The 27,315-nt window shown below is 38.4% G+C and overlaps 1 protein-coding gene across 1 annotated transcript in view; it reads right to left on the reverse strand.

Moving 5' to 3' along the window:
- LOC120299909 (cytosolic phospholipase A2 epsilon-like) overlaps window positions 1-27,315 on the reverse strand; it is a 43,695-nt gene that overhangs the window by 14,970 nt on the left and 1,410 nt on the right. The window contains exons 2-10 of the mRNA XM_039325257.1: window positions 23,143-23,215; window positions 10,939-11,075; window positions 8,135-8,266; window positions 6,888-6,928; window positions 6,470-6,512; window positions 5,405-5,468; window positions 2,253-2,407; window positions 996-1,073; window positions 115-152 (exon numbers count right to left, since the gene is read on the reverse strand). Of these exons, the coding sequence (XP_039181191.1) occupies window positions 115-152; window positions 996-1,073; window positions 2,253-2,407; window positions 5,405-5,468; window positions 6,470-6,512; window positions 6,888-6,928; window positions 8,135-8,266; window positions 10,939-11,075; window positions 23,143-23,215 (761 nt within the window). The remainder of the gene's footprint in view (window positions 1-114; window positions 153-995; window positions 1,074-2,252; window positions 2,408-5,404; window positions 5,469-6,469; window positions 6,513-6,887; window positions 6,929-8,134; window positions 8,267-10,938; window positions 11,076-23,142; window positions 23,216-27,315) is intronic.

Genomic DNA, 27,315 nt, shown 5'->3' on the forward strand with positions numbered 1-27,315 from the left:
TCTTAAATAATTACAGCTTTCACAGTTTTCCATCGCAGAATATCTCCATTAAGATCAAAAGAATTAGACAATATGTGTGAAGTTATTGTTCAGGATTAGAAAATGGCTCCTTACCATTCCTTTGCCTTCACACTCAAATCAATTATTTTATCCTAAAAAAAGAGTAAGGAATAAAAGATGATTAAATGCTAGAGAATGTTTTATGTTTTCATTTCTTTCAACCTCAGAAGACATTTCACTTTCTCAATAATTGATACCTTTGTGATGACTCAGGAAGAGTTTCAGTGCAAAGAATTAAGCACAAGCAATTGCCCTCATCCTAAAGCATTGCAAATTGGAAGCTTTATCTCAGAACTGGATAAATTACCTCTCACATATGTCTCACCAGATCCAAGTTTTAGCATAGAATAAAGAATTAAAGAATCAAACAGATTTAACAGATATAAATTGGTGTAGGCAATAGAAAAACTATCTAACAAGACTTCAGGTAGTCATAGGTTCATAATTACATTGTAGATCTTTATTTGTTTCTTATTAATTTTTTATTTAAATTAGGCAGATTGAAAAAAAACAAGAACTTCAGGACTGACTAGTGATCAAAAGAACTCTTGAACCTAATCATAATGCAATAAGTGAGGCTTAGCTGAAATAATAATTTATGAAGAAAAGTTGGTAAATCTGAAACTCTTTAATCAATTATATCCTCCCTCCTCTCTGGTGCTGCATAATGCTACAAAACTTAGCATATTACAGACTATATTTAAAAGTTATATCAAACAACAGGAATAATAAGAAAGAATTATGAAGTTGACAGTACAAATGGCATGTTAGAAGCCAATAACATTAAACATTGTAATACAGTCACATATGTGAAGTCACTGGCCCTCTTTGCCCAACTTTTGCCCACCCTTGATACCCATGTTTTCATATTATCCCTTTGAACTAAAAGTATATTTGCATATTTTTGTCCTAAAAAGGCAACAGCTGATTCTCACCGGTGTTATCGTCACTTTCTCATTTATTGGCAGTGAGTTCAAGGGAACAGTTGTTGATTCATTACTTTCTCTGGAAATCTGCATATAAAATAAGTTCTGCTGGTTAATGACCGCAATAAAGTCATTTGAATTTGAATAAATAAGTTAATGTCTGCTAGGAAAAAGTGTGACAAGGAATTGACTGGGGCTAGAATGGCTGTGGTAATCATGAAAGAATATTTGATGCCCACCGGTTGTCTCACCACTAATTTCCTTCAAGCTATTTAAGCAGGGACTTCAGCAACTTTGGGCTTGTTCTGATTTTTGGAAGTGTTCTAGATCAGGGGTTCTCAACCTTGGCAACTTTAAGACTTGTGGACTTCAATTCCCAGAATTCTTCAGCCAGCTTTGCTGGCTGAGGAATTCTGGGAGTTGAAGTCCACAAGTCTTAAAGTTGCCAAGGTTGAGAACCCCTGTTCTAGATTGACTATTGATGGCAGTCCATAGTTGAGGTTATTACAATATCCAGGAGATCACAATGCAATTGTAGAGTAGTAGTTTGGCTTGCCAAGGTACCAGCTCTGTTATAGTACATGTTTGCACCCTTTCCAAGGCGCAACACAGGAGGGTGAGCTGGCTTCACAACAGAGAGAAAGTATAGCTCTTCCTGCAGCATCACCCAAGGCCCCCTTCCTTCCTGGAGTTGCCTCACAAGTGGGTGCTGCAACCAGGAATTTTCAGAGCCTTCAGGAACCTGACTGCATGCACAGAGCACCAGCTGCTCTCCCCACCAAAGTGGTATCTATCTAGCTACTTGCATAGAACATGCTTTTGAACTGTTAGGTGGACAGAAGCTGAGGCAAGTGACAGGAGCCTACCAGCCATTCCAAAGCTTGGGCTCGAACTGCGGAGCTGAGACCATCTCCAGAATCATTAAGCCACTGAGCGTCTTACCTCATTTCCACCAATGAGGCTGTATTAAAAAAAATGATGCTCCAACCACTACCCCAGTCCCACCTCAGTATTGCCAATATTGTTTTATGGGGTGAGGTAAAAATAGGTATTTGTGTTAAAGACACCACGTTGTGCCTTAAATCCAGCAGTCAGGATTGAGGAACAGTATCAAGGTGCAAGAGTTTATTTGCAAAGTTTCCCCTGGAGCAGCAGTTGAAGCAGAAGTTAAGTGGCTCAGCTGCTGGAGGCCTCCCTGGAGAGACACAAGTATGCAACACATTCTCAGATAAGCACAGGCTATAAGTATGGAGACAAGCAACTTACTGCACAGAACTGCCTTGGCAATTCAATTTTAAGGTCTGATTGGTTGTATTTGATATAGTGAAATTTAGCAGGAGAAGCAGGGCAAAGCCAGTAACCTAAATTGAGATTTTGAGTTTCTTCATAGGATCCATCCACTGAAAGAGTAAAAGTTCTTTCTAAATGAAAGACAAAACAAGATTAATTAATGATCCTATGAAAATATGCACAAATATTGAAAATGCCATTTAGATTCCTTGATTAATGAAAAAATTCTTGATAAGAAAGAAAATAAAAAGAAAAAGAGGAGAGAGGAGAGGAGAGGAGAGGAGAAGGGAAAGGAAAAGAAAAAGGAAAGATATCTTTGTAAACTGCCCCTTTAATCCCCAACTCCAACTCCATACTATTTTGAAGACTATTTAATGCTTTTTAGGAAGTGCAGAATTTAACAAAACCAAGGAAATTAATCCCCTCCACACTTCTTTCTCTGAGTAGACCTTCATTCCCTGATCACTTGATTCAATCATTAGATTGGAGAGCAACATAAATTGAATTCATATTCTGTCAATATGTGGCTTCCAGCATCACACATTAGGGATCCCTTTAGAACAGGGATAGGCAACCTTGGCTCTTTTATGACTCATGGACTTCAATTCCCAGAATTCCTGAGCCAGTCATGCTGAGGGGAAAGGGAGAGTTTCCAAGCTGAGCCACACTGGCTCAGGAATTCTGGGAGTTGAAGTCCACAAGTCATAAAAGAGCCAAGATTGCCTACCCCTGCTTTAGAATATGAAGGTTATCAAACCATGCAAAATGGTTTTGAGAGATATTTAAAAGAATATCTAAGAATTGATATTTTGAGAGATATTTAAAAGTATATCTATGTACTTGTAACAGACCAAATTTACATACTGAAAACAGTGATGAATTATCAAGAAATTAATAATCATCTTCACAATTGGCCATTGCCACAAGATAGAGTAAGATAACATATATGGAAGCTGACTGTTCCTTTAGTATCCTCCCAGCCACCCCAGCGTTGAAGGATATTGCTCTGGTATTGAAGTGGCATACAGCTGCCAAGAGGAAGGAGATGTCATGTGATCCTTTGCCTCAGGCATCTAATTTTCATAGGCTGCTCCAGATTCTCTCATTTTATTGCCAGATTAGAATATGCAAGGAAACTATACCCCTGAAAAGGTAAGATGGGTATTGCCCCTGTGTTAAGTAACAGAGTTCAACGTAGATCTAGGGTGCAACAAGATTTTTTTTTTCTCAAAACATGAATTATTCAGAATTTGCTTTATCAGGATGAAATTAAATAGCATATTATAACTACTTGGCAGTACACATCAAAAGAGGTATTACTTTCCACTGGATGTTGCATCCTTTATTGCATTTTCACAAAAGCAATTCATTATAACATCTTTAGGGAGAAGTGATAAAAAGGAGACAGTACAGATCTGATCTTTTTCTATGAGATACAGATATATCAGATCTTTTTCTATAGATTTTGCCAATCCTGCACAACCATATGCAGCACCCCATTGTGGGGAATTTATAGCTGACCTAATTTTGCTAAATGTTGGACACTACAAACACAATCACAAAAAGTTCTGTGAAGTTTGGGATAGGCCACAGTTCACAATTAATAGACTTGACATTGTTTCACATGTCTCTGATGAATGTTGTAGATGAACTAATCTTAACTTTACATTTTTGTATTTCATCTGTACCATAAATTCAATACATAACCTTAGAGTAGATTCCCCCCTCTCTACTAACAGGAATAACATTTACTTTCCTTTCAGAATTGTAGTAACAATTTCACTATTTTAATGGACAAGATTGCAACTGTTATATAAATGTTACATATACTTTTTAAAAGTTCAGTTATGTTTTTAAATCCAAATAAATAAATTTTAATAAAGCTATCCCGTTGTAGAAATAGATAAAAATAAATTGATACATATACTGGCATATTTTATATTAAGGTGACCAACTGCCCTCCTTTAGGGAGGACAGTCCTCCTTTTGTAAGTTCTGTCCTCTCTCGAAAGATGTCCTCCTATATGTCCTCCTTTTTGATATTTGAAGACTAATCTGTAAATCTCCATATTCGATCGATGCCGATCCGATCCGTTGCGTATGATGTGATGTATTTGTATTTGACATGACGATTTGTCAAGGTTCGGTAGAGTGCGGCGAGACGTGATTATGAGACGCATGCACTTTGCACAGGAGAATTGTTTTGAGAGAGTGCGCCGCGCGCAAGAGTGCGCCGCACGCAAGAGGCTTTGTTTACTTCTTACCAAAACATGACACGGCACACACGCATGCATTAGACTCACTTTTTTTTCTTCAATTTATTTGTGTCCTCCTTCTCATTGTAAAAAAGTTGGTCACCTTATTTATATATGTGTTATAGGACTTCTGAAAATGTCTGAGGGATTGTCATGGGAAAATAATTGCCCTTTTTCTGATCTCACTGGATAATCCATCAGCAGAAAAATCTTTCTAGATTTAATATAGTCAACTGTCTTATAGTGGCCATAAAAATTTACATTTAAAATTAAATGGGGAAGGGAATGTCTAAAATAAATGGCAAAAATGACAGAATGTATTAATTATGTGTTCAGATCAGTAGTTATCCAAAATGCTTTGAATGATAAGGCCCAAAATTGTTGAATTTGTCAACAATTTCTAATAAAAGTCAAAATCCATCATGCATGTCTTTTTCCCCATTTAATCTAAATTAATTTTGAATTTTGCTTTAGAGAAGATGTAATATTTGTCAACATTTTACTTTTCTGGAATGTTACTAATGCAATTAAAATGTTTTTGAATGTTCCATTAGATCAGTGGTTCTCAACCTGTGGGTCGGGACCCCATTTGGGGTCGAAAGACCATTTCACGGGGATCGCCAAACAAGGCTGTCCGCCATTTTTCCCCCTTTTCTTTGGCCACACCTCTGGCACCCGGTGATGTATGAGTGGTTGGGAGTCACCACAACATGGGGAACTGTATTATGAGGTCGTGGCATTAGAAAGGTTGAGAACCACTGCATTAGATCATAGCAGTTCCATACAGATCAGGAAGGGAACAGCTTGCAGAGAGGAAAACAAGATACTAATCAGTTCTTTTTGAATAATATAAAAATCAAAAGTTATATTTTACCTGGTAAGACACTTTTTCTTCTTCCCCCATTCACCTGAACTTCTAAACAGGCAACTTCACGAGACTGTATAAGATTTGTTATAAAAAAGTGCAATAATAAAAGATGTGGTATAGGGCAAAGTTACATTTTTATACTTCTATGAGTCTGTTATGCAGAATGACATGAAATTTAAGTGGTATAAAAGACATCAAGCCCTAAGCATTTATAAGCACTATGATAACAATATGCACAAATAAAACATATGAAGGAATAATTAAGCTTAGTGTTTTTAATTTTTTGAAACATTTTCCCTTTCTACCCTCTAGTCAATTTCCATTTTTTTATATTTGTTTCTTTTTTACTCTTCTGTGCACGCTTTGCTCTCTGCCTTTCTTTTTATTTTTACTGTTTTGCTTGATAAATTTGGACAGGTACAATTTTATTTGCTAGTTCTAATTGAGATAATCACACCAAATACAAAATTTAGGATTTTCTTTTTCATTGTGACCTGGTATCTTTATATTGGTACTGTTGTTGTTATTTGCATCTTTCCTCTTGAAGGCAAGATCTTACAGACGCACATGGCAACACATTGCTCAATTTTCCAGCTAGGTATTATCTTTTGAGCAATAGAAAAAATGCTCATCCAGACCTTGTAGTACAATCTCTTGTCCTAACCTTTTTAAGCCTTAAAACAGGCTCTCATAAGCAAATATTTATAAACATAACAGTGTATTTTTATAATATATACGTGCATAGAATAGGTTGAGAGTCAAAGCTTGATCTGAGTGCAATTTCTTGATAGCTGTCTTCATACCGATATCAAAAAAGAATGCAGTACAAATATTTACTGTTTTCTACCCCTCAGATTGGGGAAGATCTGATATAGAAGCTTGCACTTAGAATGTCTCTTCTTGCCCAGGTTTGTTCCAAGACAAGTGTTTCAGTAAATTGTCCAAATGAACAAGTTCTAGCCAATCACCCAGAGGAATGTTAAGATGGACAGAAGCTGAGCATCCTTAGTTTAAGAACCTTCCCTTCCTCAGCTATGCAGTTCAAGAACTAGAGTAGAATAGCAAAATTACCACTAAGACTCCATTGGTAAGAATTTTTTCTGGTACGTCAGGGCTGAAAAGGGGAAAAAAATACACTATTTCAGTCAATGTTTTAACAAGCAGGAAAATATTCCTTCTGACATATTTGTAATCTTCCATGCCTCAACTCCATAGTTCACTGGTTTAACTAGATATTTATCAGATTTAGTGAGGAGGGTATCTGGGCTTAGCTCAAAAGCCCTTTATATGGTATTCTTTCCAGAGAAAATGGAAGCAAGATGGAAGGACTACTAGAGCTACTATGATCACCGATGAAAAGGACACTCTTCTATTATTGCCAGATGAATTAAATCTTGATGCATATTGACAGTGGCATCTAGTAGGTAAGGTCTAAAGCAAGCTGTCTATGCTGGTAATACTCTTTTATGGTTACAGTATTTGCTCTTACCTGCTCTCCATTGTGAATTCAACCTCTAGTTCCTCCTTGCCCTGAAAATATAAAATAAATACAATGTTTCATATTTTTACACATTTCTGCACATTCCTTTAGGAATAAGGCCTTTTAATGCTTAAATCCTTCAATAAGGTTCCTTTGTAGAAACATACAATGCAACCAGGTCTTTCCCCATCAGCACCCACAAGTTAAATATAGATGATTAATTCAGAGAAACCAATATAACTGAACAAACTAATACATTGTCTATTATGTATAATATTTACTGAATATTTTTACAGATAGAGTGATCTATATACCTAGAAGTAGAAAAGTAAAAACAAAATAAATATTTGATGTAATTTGTATATGTCAAATTTCAAACCAGACACATCCAGTAGAAACCACAGTGATGTTACAGACATCAAAACAAATCAAATAAAAACATACAATTTGCACATAACTCATGTTATTACTTGTCTTATCTGTGTGACTATGCCCTTGACAAAGGATCTGCTGTCCAAAATGGAAAAAAAATGGAAATAAATGGGGCAAATTAGTTTATTATTAATCTGTCTTAATTTAAAGGCTATTTAAATGGCTATCACTTTGGAGTAACATTGTTGTCCATGTTCCTGGTTTGTCTAAAACTTCTCAACTCCAAACTGAAACATTTAAAGGAGAATAGATACAGCTCACATTAGTGATAATGGGGAGAAACATCTCCTGAGTTTTTCTTTTATTCTCCAAATCCTACATTTATCTTCTACCAGTCCTCATTTAGACTGCTGTAAAAAGTATTTGGTTTGATGTATTTGTAATGTATTAGGAATTAAGCATGTTGTTACTACATCTATTTGAATGTCCTGTTTCTCATTGTTCAATCACCTATCAGAAGGCCTGTAGCTACCCTGACTTCCCATGCTTCCATTAAGTCCCAGGGAAAACCCATGTGGGCTTTTCTGTAATGATTTTACTGTCATTACTAAAAAGAAGTTCTGCCCTTGAAAAATCGAGAATCTTTCCTGCACTGGACAAATTCAAAGACTTTTTTAGCCCACAAAAATAATCCCCAAAAACTGTTTTGACTAGCTGTAGCTCAAGTTACATATTTTATATGAAAAATACTATCTTATGCAGACTACAAAACATCCACTTTTAATATGGCTCCACATTAGCAGAATGAGAAGGTTTTGAAAACTAAGAGAAACATGTCTTTTCCCTCAAGCAGAAGAAGCAGGCTTGTTAAGTTTAGCAGTCACCTTTGGATTCAGCTGAAAGCTCAGGGGAACAGATTCTCCAAGTTGGATTTTAGATACATCAAACAAAACAGTGAGGAGATGGTCATCTTCTGTAAGTTTGTCTTCATCATAGACATTAAATTCTAAAATATTCTGGAGAAAGCAACAACAAAAAGAACTTCAGAATTCTATCCGTGACTTAGGCTAGCATCCTGCCTCAGCCTATTTTTCCCCCTTGATATTTCATTTGTTGTTAGGCAACACAAGAGAGAACATTTCTTTGCAAAAATAATGGAGCAATTATACTGTATGTAGCAATAGCACTTACTAGAAATTAGTGCTATTAGTACTTAGCAGTAGCTTAGCTTAGCACTTAGCAATAGCACTGAGACTCTGGAAAAAAATGCAAAGAAAAGCAACTAAGATGATAAAAGGCCTGGAGACAAAAACATATGAAGAACAGTTGCAGGAAATGGGTATGGGTAGTCTAGAGAAAAGAAGGACTAGGGGTGACATGATAGCAGTATTCCAGTATTTGAGGGGTCTCCACAAAGAAGAGGGGGTCGACTTATTTTCCAAAGCACCAGAAAGCAAGACAAGAAACAATGGATGGAAATTAATTGAGGACAGAAGCAACCTGGAATTAAGGAGGAACTTCTTAACAGTGAGAACAATTAACCAGTGGAATAGGTTGCCTTCAGACATTGTGGGTGCTTCATCACTTGAGGTTTTAAGAAGAGACTGGGCACCCACTTGTCTGAAATGGTATAGGGTCTCCTGCTTGACCAGGTGGTTTGGACTAGAAGAGCTCAAGGTTCTTTCCAGCTCTATTCTGATTGATTGATGTACCACTTCATAGTGCTTTACAGCCCTCTCTAAGCAGTTTGCAGTATACAGCCCCCAACAATCTGGGTCCTCATTTTACCAACCTCAAAAGGATGGAAGGCTGAATCAACCTTGAGCCAGTCAGAATCGAACTTTTGGCAGCGAGCAGCATGTTAGCTTGCAATACTGCGTTCTAACCACTGCTTAACCACTGCTCCAGTACATGACTTGTTTGTTTTTATTTATAATTGCAGATTCTGATTACATAAATAGTTATTGTTATTGTATCCATAATCCACCAAACAATAATAGATTTCCATAGAACAGGATGATGATGATGATGATGATGATGATGATGATGATGATGATGGTGGTGGTGGTGGTGGTGGAAGGGACATTGGAGGTCATTTAGTCCAGCCCCCTGCTCAGGAAGGAAACCCTATACCTTTCAGACAAATGGCTGTCCAGTCTCTTCTTAAAAACTTCCAGTGTTGGAGCATTCACAGCTTCTGGAGGCAGGTTGTTCCACTGATTAATTGTTCTAACTGCCAGGAAATTTCTCCTTAGTTCTAGGTTACTTCTCTCCTTGATTAGTTTCCATCCGTTGCTTCTTGTCTTGTCTTCAGGTGCTTTGGAGAATACTTGACTCCCTCTTCTGAGGGAGATATTGGAACACTGCTATCTCATCCTTCTCTTCATTGTTAGACATACCAATTCCAGCAACAGTTCCTTATAGGTTTTAGCCTCCAGTCCCCAATCACTTTTGTTGCTCTTCTCTGTACTCTTTCTAGAATCTCAATTTACTTGCCAATAAAATGACAAGATATGAATTATTGTAGGAACCCATGTGAAATTTAGTCCAATAGCCCCAGGTCCTATTGCAGTGTAATCATGGAAAAGTTCTACTTTATTAACATGAAATTAAATATGGATTTGTAGAGCTTTCCAGGAAACTTTTTAAAAATGCAAAAGGAACCAGATTTTATTTGTTTGTTTTTTGCCCAACTCCCAAGTGACTCTGGGCAGTTTATATATAACTGCTATCCATCCAGGGAACAAACATTTCTTACAAGTAAGAAATGGGAAGAAGTTAGGCCTACTCTGCCTTGAGGGTTTTCCCAGTTGTTTTGGTCTCTGTAGATTTGCACAGAGAACTCTCCACCTGTTTCTATAGGTGGAGTAAAGCTGCTGTGCCTGGACAGACATGTGGAGGCAACACAGAAAATTTTGCAAATAAATGCACCATACAGTTAGGGTATTTTCAAATGCTGTTTGAAATGCTTGAAAGATGAGTGAAAGAGACATCAGGTGTGTGTGTCATTGTTGTTTGTTGTGAGGCAACAAGGGAGGTGAAATGGCAAATTTCCACTGTTGCATTATCTCTTGCCTGTGGGCAGTGGTGAGATTCAGCCAGTTCACACCACTTCGGCAGAACTAGTAGCTATTTTTTTGTTGCCCAGGCCCAGAATGGACTTCCAGAAGCAGCATCCACACAGAGAACTGGTTGTTCACATATTTGAATCCCACCACTGCCTGCGGGTCTGATTCTTGAATCCCCTTGGTAATTCATCTCTTGTTGAATTGATTGATTCACAGTCAAGACCTTTTGTTTGTTTGTTTGCTCTGGTTTATGTTTACTTGAAGTAACAGTTGCATAGCAAGTCTCATTTCATAGTTTTAGCCTCTCTACATTACTATTTGTATACTGAGTATAAAAGAGACCCCCCCCCAAAAAAAATCTAAGAATTTCCTCATAAAATTGGCCCTTCGATGGCATCTGACTGGAGAGGAGATGAATGTAAAAAAATCAGTTTGGCAGCTGTGATCACATGATCAAAGCCCAGTCTTTTCTTAAATGTGACAGAGATAAAAGGGGGCAGGGTTGCAATTGCACAGTGACAACTACCATCTTGACTTCATTCCCCCACCTAAACAAGGACAGCCTGTCACACTTGGTATCTTCTAAATGTATTGGAACACAGCTCCAAGAATTACCTTACCTTTACTTTATTCTGAATTCTGAAGTGAAAAGTTTCATTCCACACAGGATCCTTGGAATCTTTGATGGTCTGTGTCTTCATCCTTTTCACTGAAGCGGTAGGTAAGTATAAACTCACATAGCAGTCAGACTGGGTTACTGTACCAAAAGACACAGGCCTTTACTAATAATGTAGCAATGTGTCATGATTACATGCAAAGTTCTATAAGTTTCTCATTATGTAAAGTTATTTAGTCACATTAATTGAACCAATTGTAGATCCAAATAAAGGATAGCAGGAGAAAAAGGGGTTGAAGTCAGAAGAGATAGGACAGATATGGGTAGTCCACAATATATGGATTTAAAATACATTATTACTAGATTGCAAAACGATAATTATGAACTTCCTTGGGGTAATGAACCAATCTAGTATAGAAACATACTCTAGCTGGAGAAAAGTGTTGTTGACATTTTTATGGTGGATTCATGATTCAAATTGTGTAGGAACACTATTCAGGGTTTTCAAATTTCTTTGTTCATATTAGTACAACAACTCGTATATGTATTTTTGTTTTGTTTTAATGCCATGACCATTCCCAAAGGCTCTGGATAGCTAACAAACATCACAAAGCAATCCCTCCACAAATAAATCCATCCATAAAATAAATCAAATATAATATCAAAAATTATACAAAAAGAAAAAAAGAAATATAAACAGGAATGCTGCTGTGCATCAGGGGGAGTAGTACAACTTTTCTTCCGGGCCTAACCATACAAGCAAAGTCTTAATCTGCTTATCTTTTGAGTAGGATCTTTCAATACTGGGCCAACTTTATGCTTTGGCTAGTTTACAGTAAATTGTTATGAGTAAAATGGCTGGATTTGGCTTTGTAATCAAGCAAACACCTACTTCTATCCTCATTTCTAATTTTGCCTTAAATTAATCAAATTAATCACATAAATTAATAAAGTTGTCCATGTACCTAAACAAAAAATAATAAAGGATTCTTGAGCTAACTTGTTAAGAACCTTATACATTAAAGCAGAACTAAATGTGAATACAAGAGAGCAGATGCCTAAGCAAGCTCCTATGTTTTCAAACAAGAATGTTTGCATACAGTCTCCTTGAGTAGAACAAAGAAAAATAGGGACGCAACAGCATACTTTAATACTAGACACAAGAAGCTTTAGTATTTATAAGGTCTGAGAGCTATTTTAAAATATATATATAACGAGCAGAAAATTAATGGATAAACAAACTTGCATGGAAATGCAAAATGTACACTAGTCTTCTCAGGTTTTACATGATATTCAAAAGAGAGAGGTTTTTCCGATAAGTCAGATAGAGATGGTTCATACCCCCTATAGAACGATGCTCTTTCATGCACATAAACTGCCATCATAACCCTCAGATCACTCTTGAACAATAGAATACACTTGGCTGAGCACAAGGCTTATATTTAATGGCATTACAGACATTTAACTAAGACTACTAAACAAGATGCTAATTATCACTCCTACTGGCAAGGCTGTGGCTTAATTGTGCTGCATAACCGGAAACACCAAAGCAAAAATATTCAGGTAACAATGTTTTTGTTGTATGCCATGTTTCAAAAGCGACATAGTTGCTCCATAATATTCCTATTTTCTTAGACCCTGGTGGAAACTAACTCTGGTAGAAACTAACACTGAGTTGAGGAGAAAAGTCTTGAGTCTTTTGTGGGGAGCAAGAGGCTGAAGGGAGATCCTCCCTAAATTTTGCAATATTTATTTAGTAGTTGTGCAGTGTGTGCTTCAGTCTGGCAAGATTCATCTCTCTAGGTGAGCATCAAAAAATATATTGATCTCATCCGTCCATTGTGTCCTTTCTGGTTCCTTGCACCTGGACATTTTTAAAAAATATACTAATCAAACAGCTGATGATAAAACTCACATTAATTTGAATAAGGATTCTTAGTACATCATGGACTTCCACATGCTGGCATGCTAATTAAGAGACTCCTTTGCTTTCAACCATTTTATACTAAGCTAACAGAGAAATTACACTAGCTCCAATTTCCCTGAAAAGCCACATCATAATTGTTGACATGCTAAAATATTCAAACACAATTTGTAACACCATGAAAAACCCACCCTGTCATTCCAAAATTAGCTGAATTCAGAGCATCCTTAAATAAAAGTGCCAATTTTTACCTACTACAATATTCCAGAAGATTCATATGGAGAGTTATTACTAAATTATTTCTTAAAAGGAGAAATCTCTCTGCATGTCAAGCTTTTCCATCCATCATCCCTTCATGAATGTGACTAAGCAGTGAACCTGGTTAGAGATAGAGAACCTGGAAATAAATTAGAAGCAATGGCTATATCATTCATAGACAAGCAACAACTCTGTTCTGTTGAAGGACTGATATATAGAAGAAGGAAAAAATTAGTGGGCAGAAAAAGTTCTGATAGTTTCATGTCACAGAATGCTATATTTACTGCCCTGAACTCATGAAGATGTTATATAATCCTAGAAAATAATAAAAATGCTCAATCTCCAGAATGTTTGAATGGGTCATCAGCTTATGGCTATATCAGCCTAAACAGTAGAAGAGAAATCCTATATAAAAACCATGCATCAACTACAATATCTATGAGTATATATGATGGATGTTCTATCTACAAATCAAATGTGAGTGATTTCAGAAGTGAGGCTGATACAGCAGATTGATAGGGAGGAAAAATATGTCAAAAGGTTAAGGAAAAGATTTATTGATTTATTGATTGATATCAAATTTAGGCACTTTCCATCTCACTATCTAAGTGACTCTGGGCAGTTGGGGAAGGGATTATGATATTTCCAGCATACCTAGAGAAAATAAGATTCACTATATTGGTTGAGATTTAGATTTAAAAGGCAGGTACCGAAGCAAACTGGTTCTGCCATATCCTGCAAAGAAAGGTGGGAGGAATGAAAATCAAATCATCTTCTAAGATGGCGTGTGAGTAACTTTTTTCCCACTTTTCTACCATGTTAATAATCGGTCCTGTTGAGATCCTGAAAGCACAATCTGTCCACCCATCTGCCTGCACAATTCATTTTAATATTATGACATCTCTGTTTCCTAATTATGTGTCGCTCCTTAATCAAGTCTGATCACATGGAATTCTCTGTTTCCTCACCACCCAGGCTTAGAGTTGCAGTGGTGAACTGAAGTATGTAGGGCAAGAACCGGAAGAAGCATATACAAGGGCAATGTGGAAATAAACCTCCATTTGGTTATCAATGACATACACTCGCAGATATAGAACTTCTATTATACACATTAGAAAACTATAACACTACATTACTTTTCAACATAATTATCATTCAAATTGAGACACTTGTCATAACACCTTACAAGGTTTGAAATTCCTTAGTAGTAGACGTTCGGCACCAAATCTGGGCTATAGAGGGGTGATCAAAAACATCTCAACGGAACTGCTTCAGAAGTTCTTGGGTGCATCTAGCGGTGTGCAGGTGAGCATTATCGTGAACCAAACCACACTGGAAATGGTGCCATAGAAAATCCCCCCCAAATGTGAAGATGCCAAAGGGGCACTGCTAGTGAAGTGGTTCGACCATCAATTCAGAAGTCTACTGTGAAACATTATGAAAACTGAGATGAGCCATCCATAACAAGTGTCGGGGCATGCTGACTTCCCGTGTAGTGTTGGTTCACAATAATGCTCGCCTGCACACAAGGATCTGTCAAATATCGTGAACCAGTAGGAACAAATGGAATTTTAGAGAACGACCTAAGCACAAAATGGCTTTCAGGTAAGCATTCATGCTTTCACAAAATAAACACAGCAGTATCCCCATTCTACAGATGAAGTTTAAAGGAACTTTTCAAAGAACCAATGTGTATGTCCATGCAAAAATGGTGGAGAAAACAAAGAACAAGGGTATTTTTAATTTTCAAAAGAAAATAAGTAGGACAATAAAAAAAAGAATTCATGTGCCTACTGTTGACCATAGGAGCCACAATGGAGCCTCAGGATTAAAATCTAAACTACTGTATTTGTACTATCTTTTCTAATAAAAAGTCAAGAGAACACCAAGACCATCTATTTCAGAATAATTGTAAATATGTTTTTGAAAGGAGTTTAATTATATGAAGCACATAAAACTAGGACAGGTAAAACCTATCCTAAGCAAAGTATCTGGAGAAGTCAGATCTTTTGTCCTAATGACTGAAAAGAACTATAATAAATTCAATTCAATATATTTATTGTTATGGCCAGTGTTGTAACCAGCATGATGGTGATGATGTTACAGTGTGCCTTCAGAAATAGCTGATTCCTGACTATCATTAAATCCAGAGAGTGCAGTCTTCAGGCTTGTGTGGGTTTTTTTGAAATCACATGTTTTGCCATCTGGGCGGCAGGAAACTTGTGGTTGCAGTTTTTAAATAACTGGGAAACGGAACTCCTTTATAAAGTTCTTCAAATCAACTTTAGTTAAGTCTGAAGATAGCAATCGCATTAGTATTTAGGCTTATATACTGCCCCATAGCATTTTACATCACTCTCTAGGTGATTTACAATGCAGAAGCATTATTTGCATATTGACCTCAATAATCTGGGTTCTCATTTTACTGACTTCAGAAGGATGGAAGGCTGGGTCAACCTTGAACCAGTCAGGATTGAACTCCTGTCTGTGGCAGAGTTTGCCTGCGATACTGCACTTTAACCACTGTGCCACCTGGTCTCCTATGAATTACCTGCCATTCCATTAAGCCTACTTGGATGAACTTCATTTCCGTATCCTGACCGAAGAAATACATTTGATAGGTAACCAAAGTGCTACCCTCCATTTCTGTACCCAGGTTCTTTTCTTATCCAGTTAAAACTTGTAAAACTCATCACTCCTTTTCATTTCAATCCTAACATTATTCTACCACAACAGAAAGATGCATCTATTATTTGTTACATGTTTGTGAAAAGGAAACAGACTTATTTTTCATTCACTGTTTATTCAGGAGAAGGGAAGATAAGTAGGGACAAATAAGGAGGATGTAGGGAGGAATATTTTTCTACCGCATTGAGGAGCAGGAAATGATAGAATAGATCATCTTACATAATTTCTGTAAGTAATAGATGAAACCACTCAATCTTGTAACTTCCAAGTAGAATCACAGGGTATCATTTCTAAGGTAACCAAAGAAATGGTAAGTTTTTGTATAAAGATAATTTTGACTGGCTTAGTCATTGAGCAAAGACATCTTATGGATTATCAGCCTAAGAAGCAAAATGCAGATTGTATCCTTCAAACACTTACCATCCCAATATGGCCCCAAAACCCCCTCCTTCCAGGGCTCATCCATGGACTTCCAGTGCCCATCCCCCCAGCCAATACTATCTTGCCCCTAGGCATCTAAGTCCTTTCTTCATCCTTTCTTCATTATCTCTGCAGTTAAGCAATTTCAAATTTTGGCCAGAAGGGCAAAGATATGCTCCTTCATCTTGTGTATTTAGAAAGGACAATCATGCAACTGCAGCTATCCATGGCCATGTGTTAGCACAGCTGCTCTGAAACAGCCACAACTTTGCCAAATTCAGTCCCATGGGAGTAATGGGTCCTGGATTTTGGACCCATTCTTTAAGTCAGTATGATGACTTGGATTTGTATGATTTTCACAAATACTGTGAATTTTAAAAGGTTTATAGAAGTCTAATTTCTGTCACATAATGATCAGATAGTTGACATTATAATAAGAGCCTCCCCAGGTAGATCCATTGTAAGATAAATAGCCTAATATTCAAAATGCAGCCTATTTTTTAAATTCCAAATACAATACTTACAATACTTTCTGCAGGAGATGCTACTTTGGCTGGCCAAACCAGTTCACAAATAATTCCTGTTGTCTGGAGTTTGCTTTCTGTTCCTGTCACCTTGCACATTTCCACAATTAGGGTGCTCTATTTTTTTTAAGGAAAGGCACATCCTTCTTATTTATAGCTATCATTTTTGATGGGGTTAGGCATTCCAATTTTTTTATATAAAACTCAGAGGAGTTACTGATGATCACATGCTTGCTGCTTTACACAAGCAACAACTTGCAATTTATTGTAATCAAGAGTCATTTGCTTCAACAGATTCTATTGAAATCTGCATATTTTTAAAAAGTTACTTCTTTGCAAAGAATAGAAGTGTCATGAAGCCAGAGAATGACTGTGTGCTATTATAAATTGTTGAATAAAATATATCATTTCAATCTCATTGCAAAACTGGCTGAAAAGGATCCAAGTAGGACTGGGATAAATAGTTCCAGACTATAATTTCCCAAGACATCCAAAAGAGTGGCTTGGAGATCCATGGCTGTGGAAAGGATTTCAAGGAGAAGAAATTAGCAAAATGTGTCTTTTCAAAGCAACTGAGGCAGCTGTGACCTTAAATAATGAGATTTCCGTCTATGGAAGTATGTACATTACTCATGCAGACAAGCCACAGGAAACCATCAACAACAGCAACAAAACAAATCCAGGAAGCCTTCCAAACATGTAACTTTCTCAAAACTTTAAAGAAGGATGCTTTGCAAAATGAGTTTTGGAATGATTTGGGTAGCCCCAGCAAGTCCTGGTTAATGTAGAACAGGTCTTTTTTGAAGCAGTTATCAAAGGTCAGATAGCTCTTTGAAGATGTCCCCTATTTATCCAAGAACACAAGTAGTGTTCCCATGACACTATTAACTATGTTTTCATTTTGTTTTTAATTTAAACAGTCAAGGAGACAAACAAGCTAACAGTAAACAACAGCCTAATCAAGGAACCACTAAGAACACTCCCACCAATGCTGACAGGGCAAGGCACTAGTATATAAAAATAAGAGCAAACCCCAATCCCTTCTAGTATTGATGATGTTACACTTTCAAGAAAACCACCAAACTCAGAAAGCACCAAGGACCCAACGTTCTTTTTAATTTGCATATGAATTGCCTCTGCCACGTGCATCATCACAAGGCTTGTTCCTTACCTAAGATTAATTGAACCAATTAGTCAATCCAGTTTTCTAGATTCACATGACACACCGAACCACAGCTAAATCATACAATCTGGATTAACACAAGGCTCTAGATAAAATATGGAGAGCAGTTTAGCATTTAGCAAGTCAAGCAAAGGAGCCTCAAAGCCCTCTAAGAAAAGAAAGTTGGGGGCTCCAAATTGCTCATCCACACTTTCACATTTTCATGGGTTACCCTGTTAACCTGCCTCCCAATTAATATTAATATTTAAATTATAATTATGGGAGTTTGCCTCTATATAAATTAGCCTAAATATTATTTACAGATGAGTTTATAAATTTGCATCTGTATAAATCAGCAAGTATAAATGTTAAGGACCACCCCTGACCTCCTTTTGGCAAACCTGGCATTTTGGCCCAGCCCTCTCTTTTTTCTCACACAAGTTAGACAGGATTTTGTGTTACTGAACAGGCAAATCTTCTAGGACAGGGGTGGCAAACTCAATTTCATTGAGGGCCGCATCAGCATTGCGGTTGCCCTCAGGGGGCCAGATGGGTGTGGCAAGGGTGGGTGTGGCCTACTGGGTAGGCATGGATGCAGTGGGTGTGGCCTACTGGGTGGGCGTGACCAGCTCTACATCGTTCATGTCAAGGGTGCCTGTGGGGGCCTGGGCACAAGTAGGACAGATCTGAGGGTCTCTGGCAGAAGGGGGTGGGAACCAGGGCAAGTGCCAAGGCATGGTCCACTGGAGGAACCTCACTGTTCCTCTCAGGCCATGCGGGGGGCTGGATGGTGGTGCGGGCTGCCAGGAGCCCTGGGCAGCAGAGATCAAATGCCCAGCTTGGCCCTCAAGCACCCGCAGCATCAAGCCCAGCCCCACTTCCCCAAGGGGGCACCCAGCTGCACTTACCTCCTCCTCAAGGCTGCTGCTGCTGTGCTTGCTCTCCTTACCCAGGTTGCTCATGATGAGTACGAGGGCAAAGTCAGAGGGAGGCCCATTCTCTCTCCATGGGAGGAGACCCGCCTTTGTATCCAAAGTTTTCTTAGCAATAGGATGGGAGACCCCCAGGATAGGCAGAATGAGGGGGCAAGGGGATGGTGAAAGGGTAGCAGGGCAGGATTAAGGCAGGACTTCCCTCAGACCCTCCCTCTCCTTCTTTCCTTCTTTCCTTCCTTCCTTCCTAAGTACAGAGTGGTGGGAAAATATTTGAGATGAGGGAGGGAGAAAAACAGGCAAGAAATGCAGCTGGGGAGGTGTCACCCTTCATGAAGAATGAAGAAATACACCATCGCCTGGAAGTGGCCAGCACATGGCCCTCACCTACTTCACATATCTGGCTTGGTGGGCTCTGGGGGAGGGGATGCTATGAGCAGCTTGAGAGTCAATGTTACCTGCGCAATGCTGCCCAGCCCCCAGCCTGTCCAGTTTTGGCAGGCAGCAAGGTGCTTTCCTTACAGTGCCAAGAGGCTGAACTGGGTGGTGCAAATCCAAAAAGAAGCGTGATGCCATCCAGCCCCCAGACTGCCAGGTTTCAGCAGGCAGCGGGGCAGTCTCCTCACAGTGCCAAGAGGTTGAGTCGAGTGGTGCAAAGCTCACCAGCTTTGCACCTTGCTGCCTGCTGAAACTGGGCAGGCTGGGGGCTAGGCAGCATTGCACTTCTCATCAGATTTGCACCACCTGGCTCAGCTCTTGGCGCTGTGAGGAGAGCGCCTCACTGCCTGCTGAAACCAGGCAGGCTGGGCGGCCTTGTGTTTCTTTTTTGGATTTGCGCCGCCCAACTCAGCCTCTCAGCACTGTGAGGAGAGTGCCCCATGCCTGCCGAAACCCCTCCCCCCCAGAGCCCATCAAACCAGATATGTGAAGTAGGCAACAGCCATTTGCTGGCCAATTCCAGGCGATGGTGCATTTCTTCATTCCTCACAAAGGATGACACCTCCCCAGCATGCACCCAGGGGCGGGGCCAGCATGACAGGGGCTGGTTCCTTGCTGTTTCCAGACAGCCTTGTAGAGCTAAGACTGAATGCATAGATGCATAGATGGCCACCATAAAATTGTACATTGGCTCCCAGACAGCCTGGGCCAAGGCCAAGGCAGCAGGAGCCATTCCCTCATTGTTTTCATGATGGCTTTGCAGGCCACATGAAACCACTTCATGGGCCCCATCTGGCCCCCAGGCCTTGTGTTTGACATGTCTGTTCTAGGAAGTGGTAGTGAAGGTCATTGTACATATAAAAAAAGAAGCAAGGCTTTGAGCACATGGTCACAGCTGCCATTTTGATTTTTGATTTTTTGACACACAGATACCTTGTGGATATCCCTTTATTAAATGTTCATTTCAGGACAGGAGGCAATTTGTTATTTCCTCTTCTACAAAACTAATGGTATAAAAAAATATTTGTAGATCCTGGGATACTCCATCTGTGTTGACAGCTCCCCTTTATGCTAGTTTAGCCACATGAAAGATCAACATTTAAAGAATTGTTGTTATTCTAAGATAAGATTGAAGGAGAAACTTGTTCTGCCAAAATGTGCATCTGTGCGTGTGTCAGTTTGGCTGTCTTAAACAGGAAAACGGCAAATATATGCATTTGCCAAAATGCTATCAAATAATAGCACCAAGCTGAAATATGTATACAAAGATTAGTTAATCCTAGAGACAGCTGATTCAACTACTCAGGTGACCATGATGTTTCTTCAGGTGCCAATAACTCCTCAAACATATTTGGGTGGAACCAGCACTTCTTTTAATGCAAGCCACATCAAAATCTGTTTCCACATGGAATGATTACCTGCAGGAAGAAAATTATACTTAGTCATAGAAACTTAGACTTCCATATGGATGGGTGGATCTGTTAATGTGATTTTCACTGAATGTCTTATCTGACTGATCATTTGTTCTCATTTGTGCCTGTTTACAAACTTAGCAGAACAGATTTGCATAAAAGTGCCTTTTCTTAGTGCTCCAAAGTTATGCATTGTTTTAGGGACTTTTCTAAATAACAAGTTCATGCTTGTAAGCAACTTTCCCACAGGAAAATGTACTTCAGTAAGTCCTTAAAAATGCACCCCAGGGCAGAATGTTGCCTGCCTTCTTGTTGCAATTTTTCAAGCTTTTTGAGACCAGATATCCCTGACATTTTTGTTGGCTTTAGTTGTTCATTTAATGGAAATCTTGATTCAGTGGCAGACTCACAATTATGTTCCAAACATATACTGTAAGTATACTCTATCCATACTTGTCTATTCAACAGTTAGTTAGTTAGTTAGTTAGTTAGTTAGTTAGTTAGTTAGTTAGTTTAATTAAGGACAAGTTAGTTTGCATGCAGAAATACCATTATTCCATCATCTATACTTGTCTATTCAACAGTTTGTTTGTTTGTTTGTTTGTTTGTTTGTTTAATTAAGGACAAGTTAGCTTGCATGCATAAATACCATTATTTCATCACTAGGAGATAATAGCTTTATGCATATGACATGACTGATCCAGTGAGCCTCTCGCCTGCTCATAATCACATGTGCCTCAGTCAAACATTTCAGAGAGCTTCCCAGACACCGCAAGGTTGGCTGTGAGATCGTCATTTCCTGGATTAATGCATTTTCTTTCTTGGGAGGATGGAGGAACTTTGAAGAAAAAAATGTTTGCACAGTTCTGATTGGAATAGATGTTACCAAGACAGATTTGGGAGAATTACCCATCTCTGTCTTTTTCTGCCTCTGCCCCATACTCTCCAAGGGACTGAAAAATAAAGTAGAAGACCCAGGACATTCAGGCAACCACTGTTTTTGGAATAGCTTTAGCAATTCATTTCTGTCCTAGCAGCCACCTATTGATTTTTTTTAATCCCTCTCCATGGTCAGCTGGAGGAATTTCATTTAGTCACAGTTTTGAGGTTCTGAGTAGCCCACATTTTTTGGTGTTCATAAAACACGTTAATCATTCTTCAACCAACTTAAGTGTGATCAGCCATAACAATTCAATTTTAGGAGTTAATAGCTACTAGATTCTGTCAGTATGACAGCATGACTTATCCTCAGATTAAGTAAGCTAAGAATGAATGGAGAAAAAAACTACTAAGTGCTATTTGCTTAAGGCATTTATGGCTTTAGCATTACTTATAGTAGTAATTGTGCTGAATTGGTTCTGCTTATCTCATGAAGAATTGGTAGTATGGCATCCAGAGATACTTGCTGTATTTGTACATGGCACCTGTACCTCCCTACAATATATTTAAAACAAAATTTAAAATATCGTTCATCATTTACTAAATGTTTTAGTAAAATAAACAGTGCATTTATTACATAACATTTTCTTCTAATCCATTCTGTGTACAGCTTGGTTTAATGATGACTTTTGGTTAAAAGTTTTGGAGAAAATTGGAAACACTTACCAACACCTCTCATTATGAATCTTAAAGTGGATTTATTGTCCATTTCCCCAAAATTTTATAAAACAGTGAAGCATAAGAAACTATCTTGACCTTTACAGTTTAATGAAAAATGAAAATTTTCATATCAATGGGAAAATGACACCCATGATAGGCATCTACAGAAAGTTGTTGAAGAAATAATATTTGGCACGATATCATTCTACAAACAATGTAACTTATATAGTTGCCTCAGACATTGTAAAACAATTTGTGTGAAGATGACATGAAATGGATGGTGTCAGGTTAACATTATTGTGATTTATTATATCTATAGACACAACAGCAAATCTTTCAGTTAAGATTTGTTTGACTCACCCTCCAAATGTTACTTAGCTCTTAGATTAAGTGAATGGTGCCTATGAACTTCTAGTTCATAGAAAGAACTTACTCTTTACAGTTTCTATTATTTATATATGTATTTAATGCATTTGTTTCTAACTTTATTGTTTACCCCAGAATCCATTAGCATAAAGATGCACAATAAATATTATAAAAATAAATACATCATAAATATTTGCTACCCATTTTTAATGGTATTGACTAAGCATAGATAACAGACTGCCTCAATGGATGAAATGTCATGAACTTACAACATCTTATGACATGTCATACTAACCCCATCAGTTTTCAGCATTTGCGTACAAAATTTTTATATGAGATTTCCAAAGGTAGAAATAATCATTGGCCTATCATGCACATTTAGTATTGGGAAAGATTGCTGATTTATCTTTCAACTTATATTTCAACTTTCCTGTGATTCTTTTCTCCATTATGATTCTAATCAAAAAGTAAGATGAGGAACTCACATAGATCTGCTTTCCGGAGGTTCTTGATTTTTATGATCTTTACTGTGAGGAGACTACAGGGAGCCGGTTCTGTCTACAGAATGAAAATAAATAGAAAATATCAATTAACATTTTATTTATTATAGATAGATATAGACATGGACATGGCGATGACAATGGCGATGATGATGGAGATGGAGGTAGAGAGAGATAGAAAGATAGAGAGGTAGAGTAGAAGTAGAGGGAGAGGGAGAGAAATGAGAGAGAGAGAGAGAGAGAGAGAGAGATGATGATGAACATGATAGAATTTATAGAGATATATAAATATTAAACTTCTTAACCACCTATCTCCCTCATAGAGTTTATAGAAGGGTTTGTATATGGCTGGGTGCTGTTCTGTATATCCTTAAGGAAAAAGGCAAAAATAAAATTATGTTCTCCTACCCCCATCCCCCAAGACAGGGGTTTGCAACCTTGGCTCTTTTATGACTTGTGGACTTCAACTCCCAGAATTCCTGAGTCAGCATGGCTGGTTCAGGAATTCTGGGTATTGAAGTCCACAAGTCATAAAGGAGCCAAGGTTGCCTACCCCCACCCCAAGACAATCAATAGTCTGCTCCTCCAGACAAGGACTGTTGCTCTGAAATACAAGGCGTGCAAAGCCAGGCAGGACAAGCCCATTTTGTCATGTTGCCTGAGCATTAGTAACCAATTGTTATCTTTTTTTTTTTTTTTGGCCTATCAGAACATTTTAAATTTGGAAGTATATTTCATCAGGTAATCAAATTTGAAAAGTCAGCTATGAGTTCTCTGTCATGGAGTACTTGCCTCTTCATGAAATGATTCCCCTAGAAGTCATGGCCAGTCACAAAATACCCAGATTGTAAGGATTTCCCTCTCGATCATCTATATCTTTTCTTCCAAAGAGATGAACACTTTTCCAAACAAACCACTGAATTCCAGCCACCACCTTTTGTTTCTTATGGAAACTACATGGAGTTTGGAAAGTGCAGTCTTGGAATAATAGATGTGGCTGACAGCTCCCCATTTAATCTGCTCTTTAATTAAAAGAATCTGAAAATCAGGTAAAACCCGGCAGGCAGGGACCTGTGTGTATTCTGGACCCTGAGGCACCAAGTTGCCTTGTGCCGATACTGGTAAATTAATGCTTCTGTTTGCACGGCTGTACAAGGCTTTGCCAAGGGTAGGATACTCGGTTGTTTCTTGATTGATATTTTACAATAAAGTTGAATTGATTCCATCTTTTACTTAAGCTCCAGCATGCAACTGATAGGGGATGGCTCACTGGAACATATGGCAACAGTTAAGCATATCTACTTCTAGAGAATTATTATTTCCAGTTCAATCAAATATGCATTTTTTAAAAAAAAAAATCCCGAGTTTGTTATTTTAAGTAGAAAAGCAGGGTCGTAAGGCAGGCAGGGAGAGTTACTATTATTGAATTTCCCTTTACATTTCTAACTAAAGTGAGAGATATAATCGCTACAAATATACTATGAATTTTCACAAATGAAAAACGTGCAAATCAAAAGCATGCAGTACCAAATGAAAAATCCTCAAGTAGGCAAAAAATGGCTCCACTGTTACTTCCAGGAAGCAAAAATCCAGATGGAATCCAAAGCTTAAAAGATGTAGAATTCATGTATTTCTCTCATGATAATGTTCTTTCAGACAATGTTACCAGTGAAATTCTGAGATCCCATCCTGGATGAAGCAGTGAATCTGTAGCCACAATGAATTGCAAGCATGTCTAAAAATATTCTTTTCTCTTCTTTTCTTTACTTTTGGACATGAGAGAATGTCCATTTTCACTCTGAGAACTTTCCATTTCTTCAGAATCCCTGAAGTGTTGACTGTTGAATTTTGCTTTGATTAACAACAGTACTATATCACAGCAGTCCCCAACCTTTGTGGCTTGACGGTCCAGCTGGGGGAGGGGGGAGAAAGGAATCAGACCATGTGAGTGGTAGACTGGCCCTCATGCATGCGTGTGCACAGTTCAATTTGCACAAGTGGCAGGCTGGTTCACACACACATGTGCACACAGCTTAATTTGTGTGTGTTTGTGCACTGGCCCACTGCTCACACAGCCCAGTTCCAAATAGGCCACAGCCTGGTAGTGGCCATGGCCCAAGGGGTCAGGGACCCTTGCTATATCATGCAGCTCTATTCCACTATATATTAGTACAAAACTATATATAATGTGGATAGAATTATACCAAACCTTGTGGTCCTAAAAATTTTCAACCATTCAAAACTGCCTAGATCAGTGGTGGCAAACCTATGGCATGGGTGCCAGAGGCGGCACTCAGAGCCCTCTCTGTGGGCACGCGTGCCATCGCCCCAGTCCTAGGCCTTCAGCTGGGTTTTATAAAATCTTTTCACTTTAGGCCTTCACCGCCGTGTGCAAAAAAAAACAAAAACAAAAGGTTCAATCAATCAATTTCAACTTCTCGCGGGAAAAAAAAGATCTTGCAAAGTTGGAATTGATTGATTGAACTTTTTAGTCCCATCCAGTCTGCCGCTATCACTGCATCCACGCCCACCCAATGGGCCACACCCACCCAATGGGCCACACCCATCCAACACTCGATGATGCATAAGTGGATGTTTGGTTGCAGTTTGGGCACTCAGTCTCTAAAAGGTTCGTCATCACTGGCCTAGATAGTTGTCTCCATCAACTCTGTTGCTACTGCAATACAATTATATGCCTCACAGCCCAGGTTAGGGAGCGTTAAGATAAAGCTACAAATACTTTTGTCACCCTTATTAAGCTTCTTGGTTAGGTCTGTAAATTGAAGAGGCTTAATCATATTACAGACAGTGGTGCAATATGGGTTATTGTACTAAGAAAGGAAATGAACAGTACCTTTCAGTACTTCCCTGTATCCTTCAACATTTGTGGTCTTAAAAATTACTACTTCTAATGTTAACATTATTACAGTGTAATAGGAATGATCTAGCAGAACTCTGAACTAGATGGATTACCAGGATGACCAAAAGTACTTAACATTCATAGCCCTACCTACTTGGATAGGTTAGTCAATCAGTCTAAAAATTACAAAATTGGAAGGTTGATCTTATAAACAGATATTGTTTTAACCTAGCATAAATGAAGTCTCCTCTCAGGGATCCCAAAGTGTTTTGTTTTGTTTTTCAATTCAGGCAGTTCTGTAGGCAGTTTGCAATTGGCATGGCATTTTTTTCTTTCCTATTTATTCCAATACTAGGATGAGGTAGTGGTTTCCACTGCACCTAAAAGGTGCACGCTGGGCTAGGAGCTTATGGGGGCATTCTTCCCAATGTCTTTCTTCTGCCTTCCAGCATCAGCCACCTCACTCTGTCTCATGATAGGATCAATCCTGTTATATAACCCAATGTAATGTATATGCAAAAGATCTTGGGAGATGGGATGAAGACATGCCTAGAGAATAGTCAGAGAAGAAACAACATAGCCCACAGTTGGACAGTGAGTGGGACAAGACACTCAGAACGGAACCTCTCTGGCTTCTTGGGCTGTAAAAGAAACAGTGGGAAAATTCTACTTTCAGATTTGCAAAGTTTTTGTTAATGTAACTTTACAATAAAGTAGAATTGATTTAACTGGTTGTGATTCCTGTCTGGTAAGGCTGAGACCTAATCAGCAGCCTGTCCTTGCCTAGGAATGTGTCAGGCACCAAATCCACACGTGTGGCCTTCAATCTAATGACTTAATTATATTCTGCCAATTACACGGGAATCTCTCCAGACTGTCATTCTTCCCATGGGAACAAGTAGATAAGGCTCTATGGAAATTAGGAGGGTCAGTTTTGGATATCTTGTGGCTACACAAGGATTCAAGGCTAATTCCTCGTTTGAGACCACCCTCACTGTCTGGCTGGATATTTCCTAACAGAATGATTGTACTGATACTGTAATGCTTCCCATCTACCTTCAAATAGCATCTAGACACTCAGCTTCTTTTTTGATCATCACTTTATCAAAACTCGAAATATTCCATGAGATACTTTTACTGTGATTACTTAGAGTTGGAGGCATTGGTAAACTTTGAAAACCCTGTCTCTGTTGCCACCTGCAAAATTCTTAATTTACTGTTGATATAAGAATAAGCTGGAAAGACTGAGCTTTCATATAACATTATATTGATGTAACTTTACCTTGGAACAAACTTTC

This window comes from Crotalus tigris, unplaced genomic scaffold (assembly GCF_016545835.1).
Source record: "Crotalus tigris isolate CLP2741 ecotype Arizona unplaced genomic scaffold, ASM1654583v1 scf7180000017545.3456711, whole genome shotgun sequence".
Taxonomy (NCBI): domain Eukaryota; kingdom Metazoa; phylum Chordata; class Lepidosauria; order Squamata; family Viperidae; genus Crotalus; species Crotalus tigris.